Below are 7,756 nucleotides of genomic sequence, written 5' to 3' on the forward strand. Positions count from 1 at the left end.
TGTACAGCTGTTCTCGACCAAGGTTCATTGTCCATGCAGTATATTTACATTTACATTTACAGGATTTGGCAGACGCCCTTAGCCAGAGCGACTTACATAAGTGCTTTGAGACTCTGCAATGAATTTCCGATGCTAGCTCAAGAAGGACCCCAGCTACGAATACTATCTCTGAGAACGCCATTGAGTAGTGCAGAATTTTTATTTTATTTTATTTTTTTAAAACACACACCAGAAAAAGAGTCGAGTAAGAATATAGAAGTTCTACGTCAGGTATTTCTGAAAAAGAAAAGTTTTGAGTCGTCGCTTGAAGACATTCAAGGATTCAGCTGTTCGGACATCTAGGGGGAGTTCATTCCACCAATTAGGTGCCAGGACAGAGAAGAGCCGAGATGCGTGTCTTCCTTGTGCCTTGAGGGGAGGTGGGACCAGTCGAGCAGTGCTGGAGGATCGGAGAGATCGTGGTGCAGTGCGGGGTGTGATGAGGTCCTTTAGGTAGGATGGTGCCAGAGAATTTTTGGCTTTGTATGCGAGCATCAGTGTTCTGAATCTGATGCGTGCAGCTACAGGAAGCCAGTGGAGGGAGCGCAGCAAAGGAGTGGTGTGGGAGAACTTGGGAAGGTTGAAAGCAAGACGAGCAGCTGCATTCTGAATCAGTTGGAGGGGACGGATGGCGCTCAGTGGTAAACCCGCTAGAAGCGAGTTGCAGTAGTCAAGGCGTGAGATGACGAGGGACTGGACGAGTATCTGGGTAGCCTGGGTGGAAAGAAATGGACATATCCTCCTAATGTTAAAGAGGAGAAACCAACAAGAGCGAGAAAGACTGGCGATATGTGAGGAAAATGACAACCGATCATCTATGGTAATTCCAAGGTTTCTAGCAGAAACCGAAGGACGGATCAGGGAGTTGTCAAAGGAGATCGCAAGGTCCTGGAGGGGGGATGAGTCAGCCGGGATGTAAAGCAACTCAGTTTTACTAGTGTTGAGTTTTAGCTGGTGAGTGGTCATCCAAGATGAGATGTCTGCCAAGCATGTAGAGATCTTAGTGGAGACATGAGTGTCTGAGGGAGGGAAGGAGAGGATGAGTTGAGTGTCATCGGCATAGCAGTGGTAGGAGAAGCCATGTGAGGATATAACTTCGCCAAGAGATTTAGTGTAGAGGGAGAATAGGAGAGGGCCAAGAACCGAGCCCTGAGGGACACCGGTGGAAAGACAACGTGGAGTAGATGTGGATCCATTCCATGTCACTTGGTATATCGCATCCAAGCCGGACAAATTTGGGATCAAGTTCTGGATGGCCACGGATTTGGAGACCAAATACGTCTGCAACGTGTCCCCTAACTTGGGAAAGGACCCCAGTCACCAGAAAAGGGAGAGGCTGGCAGAGAACATGGTCATGAGTCTGATGGAGCCATTTCTGGATGACGGGAGAAATGTCACAACGGACAATTTCTTCACCTCACTGGCACTGTCACACAGACTGCTTCAGCGCAAAACAACACTACTGAGCACAGGGAATAAAGTTTGGTATGAACTTCCTCCAATTTCAAAGGACACTGCACAGCAAGAGGAATTCTCCGCGTCAGTGCTTAGAAGTGGCAGTGTCTCCTTGACAATTTATGCACCTAAAAAAACAAGATTGTGTGTGTTCTGAGTTCCTTGGACCAAGATGTGGCGATCTGTGAAGGCAGAAAGAGGAAACCCAACACGATAACAGACTATAACCACATGAAGGTATGTGAATGTGTGTATAATTTTACATCAGTGCTACAATGTTTTCTGATATGTACTATACAGGCCTATATAGAAAGAAGGTAGAAAAAAAGCAAATACACTCATGACTCTCTCTCTCTCTCTGCTGTTATAGTGTGGTGTAAATGTGTTGGACCAAATGGCGCGCATGTATTCCGTAAGAGCAGCAACATGCAGGTGGCCAGTAGCTGTATTTTACAACATGCTGGACCTGGTGGTGGCAAATTCCTACGTTCTGTACAAGGCATGTACAGGGTGGGAAGGCAAAAGAAGATTATTTTTGAGTCATCTAGCCAAGGAACTCCATTGCCAATTTATGCCACAAAAGGCTATGGGGACAGAGGAAGGCTGCTGCTGTGCCAGGACTTGTATGGACAACTCAGTGTCAGGTACAGGAGAACTGCAACAGAAACCGCAGCAGGTTTACCAGTGCAAAGTGTTACAAATTCACTTGCGCCAAATGCAGGGATGATGGTCACTGGGTCTGCAAACACTGCAAAGTTTGAAACACTCAATTTTTTTATAAATAAAACAGACTTGTGCTTCCATATATTTTGTGAATGTGTGTCTTTCATATTTGCAGGTCAGTCAGCGTGTGGGATATTTGGTATAGATATGGCAGACTTTTGTGAAGGTTTCCATGTCACACACAGAGGTTTAGCCTGCCTTGGATTTTAGCTGCTCTGAGTAAAAAAATGCAAATGTGCCAGGCCTCACAGGTAATGGGTGTGTTTGCACAACAAAAGCAGGAGGACAATGGCCCAAGAAACTCTCAGCAGGGATGCTAGTAGGTGTTAGGCCCAGGGAATTTACGCAAATTCGCGTAGATTTGGCAGTTCTAGTGCTAGGCAGGGATGCCAGTGGATGGGAAGGGGAAAGAGTGGGCACCAGATGGCAGGCCCGTGCACCTAACCTCCCCCTAACCATAAGGACCCCCCTTGAATCAACTGATTGTAAAATAGGAGTTGTAGGGTGATCGCCTGGATTGAGGCAACTACAGGGGATCACACTGCTTTCAGTGACGGGTAAGGTCCTTGCTAGGGTCATCCTTAGCAGGATTCATAATTACTTGCTTGCCTGTCAGCCACCAGAGCAGCCTGGTTTTGCACCTCAGAAGTCTACCATCGACCATATTGTGGCAATGAGGGTTCTCACTGAGCTCAACCATGAATATTGGCAGAGGTTCTTTGCAGCCTTTGTTGATTTTTGTGAAGCGTTTCACTCGGTTGATTGAGTTGCCCTGTGGGACATCTTGAGACTTCAACGGGATCCCCCCGAAGTTGCTGGGCATCATGGCCGGCCTGTACACTGGTACTGATAGTGTGCAGAGTTCTGCATTTCACCAGGGGTGTGTTCTTGCTCCTACTCTAGGACATGGGGTCCAGCAGCTGTGCAGCATCCTTTGGTGAAGAAAGATTTATTGATCTTGACTTTGCCAACAATGCTGTGATCTGAGCGGAGCCAATGGAGGCTCTGATCAGGGCTCTCGAGAGACTGAAGAGTCTGAGTGTCTAGATAAAGACCAAGATCCAGGCATTTAATGACTTCTTAGGCACAGCCTTCTGTAGTGTGACTGTCTATAGGGAGAAGGTTAACCTTGTAGAGAGATTAATTTATCTCAGCAGCAGTGTTTATGCCTCTGGTGACTACCTATGAAGTCAGCAGACCGTTTGGGAGAGCACAGGAGTTCATGAGGTTGCTGGAACGAGGTGTGTGGTATTCCTGATATCTGAAAGAGGAAGGTTCAAGTCTCCCTGCCTTGCTGTATGGCTGCGAGACATGGATGCTATCTAGTTAAGCGGAGATGAAGTTTGGACTCTGGTACTGTCTCTCTTTGGAGAATCCTTGGGTACTGCTGATTTGACTTAGTGTCACCGTGTGGTAGGTGCGGCAACATGCTGCATCAGGGAATGCTCCCCAACCTGGTGCTTGGGCTGCCAGAAAGTCAATTTTTTGATACATTGCTAAGTATGAAGCTTTTCAACATTTTGCATCTCCACAACGCAAAACATGCATTTTTGTGATTTGGGTGCCCGTTTCGCTAAGTTTGCATATGGGGACACTTAGGTTGCTGAAAAATTTAAATTTTGACGTGACAGTTTTTCAACATTCTGTATCCCTGAGAAGCAAAACACATTTACTAGAGCAATTGGATTCATGATCTAAATTTAACAAAAATGACAAGTTTCCTTTTTTTGTAGGAAATTATACCCTTTTAATTCATACTAGCATCTACATAATGGTTGTTGAATACTTCACAATATATTAAATTGAGATGGTATGGTACATGCATACAATCCAAGCTGTATGAGAACCCACAGTCACCAATACACAATGAAAAACAAATAAAATCCCTCAAAAAAAGAAAAAAATAAGCCATGAAACAGTTGAGTGCTGTATAGACAAGCACATCAGCTTTAATACAGCGGGGGGCTATAGGGTTCATCTCCAGCAATGTCTCGTTTCTTATCGAGGAAAAAGGGGGAAAAGTCACAGTCACACGCGATTGCCACTCACACGAGACATCACTATAAACACTCTCTCGTGATGCTTTGCCAGAAAGTACTCATATGCTGTGCCTTGCTTGAGCCCCAGGGGTTAAAATAAATGTTTTGAGACATGTATTCCTGTAGATCATTTCAACTAAAACTTCCAGAAATGGCCAGATATCCACAGAGATTAACATTTAGCACACTTCACCCACCATTACCCATGTGAAACGTTTTAACCACGTGACGTGACTTTTTGTGCATTACAAGCCTAAGTCCCTAGTGTGCCTGAGCACCAATGGGAGACATAACAGGGTTACCCCAACAGTCATTTCAAGCAGCCTTAACCACATTTAAGTGTATCAACAAAATTGTTTATACCTTAGCAAAAGGTAACACAGCTCAAGAATGCACACTACTCAAAACATTCCTTTTGCTTTTGCAATTAAAGAAAAGGAAAAAAAAACATTAATTTTAATATATTAACATTGCTGGAGTAAATTTAGCGTTCCTAAATCAAATCTGTGTAATCCATTGATTTCTCTTTCACAGAAAGAACTTAGATACCGGGGCTTGACAAGCTATACAGTAAGCAAAGGGAGTGTTATCAAAATAATAATAATAATAATAATAAGACATTCAAGTACAGTAAGATTTATGCTTGAAAATACAAAACTATGTGGGAAAGCATTAAAATCATGTGACAATCAGAATGGCATTAAAAAAAGCTGAAGTGCTAGATCACCTTTTGTTCCTTCACCAAACATTTACCAGCACCACTGCTGTTTAGAAACAGTTGCCAAGGTGGCTGTATGGGCAGCGCCCAGCCTACTGAACAGGATGACATCCCTCTTCAGTGAGAGGGACTATGGCTCCTTGTGTTTCTGGGTACCAGACTGCAGCTAAGCTCCTCCTACAGCAGCATCTCAGATGTTGCAGAGGCAGTACAGCTGAAGTCACGCCCCCTTACTCTCCATAATCCTGAGTCAACATATTGCTTCTCTTCGACGTTCATTTCTTCTTTTCTTCAAAACGTTTGCATTAACAGAAAAAAAAAGTTTTACATCCACAGACACAGGAAAGCCTTTTAAAGGTTTTCTTTAAATATATAAACTTCTCCATTAGAAGCTGGGTCAGCTTTTGCTTTTCAGTTTTTTAGTATGTTTTTAAAGATTTTATTTCTAGTGTGCATATCTTTCTCCATCATCATACATTAAACATGGAGTCTTTTTGGGTCCAGACTGATCAAAGCATCCATTTGGTGCGTTTAGTCCACGGCCCTTTAAAAGGTAACAGCTGAGGTCAAGCTCAGTTGTGCTGCAATGTATTGGACTCTATAGGAGGGGCAGAGTCATACAGAGTGTCTGTGTCATGTGTGGGCTCTCCAGCAAGTGTGCATGGGTTTGACAATGTCCCTGCTCCACAGTCACAGAAAAACCTATAGTGAAGAGAAAGTTATTAATATCCCTGAATGGAACTATTAAAAGTCACAATGCAGTTAAATTCTTGCACAGTTCAAATATAACCTATTGACTGTTTATTACAAAGAACTACTAGGCATGAGCAATACAAACTGACAAAATGTCATTTTCATGATTATGAACATATCATCAGTTTGAGTATTCTATCGTGATATAGCCTAAATACTTGTTTCCTTGTGTAATTAACAGTTGCGTACAAGTCTGTTGTTTGTATAATTCTATTTAGTGCAGCTGCACTAACCTGTCGTGCCGATTGAACTCAACATCATGTCCTTGATGGCACTTCTTGATGCAGTTCAGGCAGATGGAATTACGTTCTGTGGTATTACATGTGTGACACCTACAAGAGATAAAATGGAGGTTTTGATTGGTTGATATGCTCATCAGATAAAAATGTATGCTGTTGGGGGTTGGGGGCATTTACCTATAAAAATCGTGCATCGGGTAGCTGGTGTAACTGGAAATCTTATACAGGCACTGCCCCCTAGAGACAGCTTTTTCAATGGCATCTTGGTTGTTCATTATCTTGTTATCTGTGGAGGAAAATGCACAGTCAAAACAGCTAGAAACTCAAAATGCTACTGTTGGAAATATCCACCAGCAGATGACCTCTGTATGAAACTGTACATGGAACATCTTATAGTCCCTCCTCTTCTTTTCTTTCTAGATTTAAACTCCCATCTGGAGGAAATATCTGGTATTTCTAGAAAATCAATGCCCTCTACCTGTCAGTTGGACTCATTTCCTACTTATATGGTTAAATCCTGTTTGCCCTCTCTTTCCTCTCTGGTAACTAACATCATGCATTCCTTCCCTATTTCTGGTCTCATTCCTTTATCTCTCGAAACAGCCATCATAGAAAGAAAGAAACCTGGACTCTTACAACATAAATTTTCTTCCAATCTCAAATTTACCTTTCATCTCTAAAATCACTTGAAAAAACTGTCCAGCCTCACACCTACTCTCCTAGTAGGTGGTAGTGTAGTGGATTTAAGCTGAATCTTCAGAGTAGCAACAAGTCTGTGGTCAGAATTCACAAACTAGGCATTTCTGTAGACCCTGCAGTTCTGAAGGAGCTTCCAATGTCTGCCAGTGAGGATGTGATCGATCTCCTTCGCTGCACCACCAGCATTGGAGTACCAAGTCCAATGATGCGGCTCAGGGCAATGGAACCAGGATCCAGCGACGGGCAGCCCCGACCTTTCGCAAAGTCAAGGAACATGGAGCCACTCTCACCCTGGTCTCCAGACCCATGGGGACTGAAACAGTCCTGAGAGCCAGCCCTGTCAGTGCCAGTGGTCACTTTGAAGATGTTACCCATAACCAGAGTGTCACCTCGTGGGCACTCTTCAACCACTAAGTGAAGTTGCGAGTAAAATGTCTCCCTCAATGAGACATCACTTAATGTGATCAGAGCATATACTGAAACAACAGACAAGACACCCAAGGAGTGCCTTAGCCGGAGTCTCATAATACACTCATTGAAAGGAGTGACATCAGACACCATCAGGAGGAGCCGATCTGCTACAGCAATGGCTACTCCCCGAGTATGGCAGCCATCAGTCTGACCAGACCAAAAGTAGGTATACCCACCTACAGAGATCCGGCCACTCCCCAGTCTGCGGGAATGTTGCTACCAAAATGCGGAGTTTACGAAGCACACAAATTATATAAAAACCTCCAGTGGCATAGGAAGCTGACCTGATCTGAACACCAGAGTACATGTGATTGTAGATGTCATTGTCTTCTAGAACACCATGTCCATTGTCATAAAAATATACTCCAACCTGTAAAATATAAAATATACAATAAGATGCTCTCCTGCCAATGGAGAGCTGGGATAAAATGAATGTATTTTATAATTTAGTAAATAAAACAATGCAACATAAACAAGAGATTAATAAAAAAGTAGCAGGTCCCACCCACTTACATCCAACTGAACTGCTAACCCTGAGCCAGAATGAGCACTTTCAGCCATTACCTGCTTTCCGCTGTGTATCCGGTTCCGCCGCAGAACCGGTGTGCTTCCGGTGGTCA

The 7,756-nt window shown here is 43.7% G+C and overlaps 1 protein-coding gene across 1 annotated transcript; it reads right to left on the reverse strand.

Annotated features, from left to right (window-relative positions):
* Nucleotides 1-3,945: 3,945 nt before the first annotated feature.
* On the reverse strand, nt 3,946-7,372 carry LOC125750509 (F-box only protein 11-like). The gene is made up of 4 exons (XM_049028401.1): nt 6,634-7,372; nt 6,144-6,252; nt 5,961-6,059; nt 3,946-5,676 (listed from the first exon to the last, which is right to left on the reverse strand). Exons 1-4 carry the CDS (start codon nt 6,638-6,640, stop codon nt 5,547-5,549), a joined length of 345 nt encoding a protein of 114 aa, XP_048884358.1. The 5' UTR covers nt 6,641-7,372; the 3' UTR covers nt 3,946-5,546.
* Nucleotides 7,373-7,756: the final 384 nt, after the last annotated feature.

This window comes from Brienomyrus brachyistius, chromosome 10, assembly GCF_023856365.1.
Source record: "Brienomyrus brachyistius isolate T26 chromosome 10, BBRACH_0.4, whole genome shotgun sequence".
Lineage (NCBI taxonomy): Eukaryota > Metazoa > Chordata > Actinopteri > Osteoglossiformes > Mormyridae > Brienomyrus > Brienomyrus brachyistius.

Bases quoted from the DNA above. Each gene is read 5' to 3' on its own strand.
- LOC125750509 (XM_049028401.1), bottom strand. The intron at 6,060-6,143 runs GTAAATGCCCCC...TATCTCTTGTAG, and splicing joins CCGATGCACGATTTTTATAG to GTGTCACACATGTAATACCA. The intron at 5,677-5,960 runs GTTAGTGCAGCT...TCTTCACTATAG, and splicing joins GAGTTCAATCGGCACGACAG to GTTTTTCTGTGACTGTGGAG.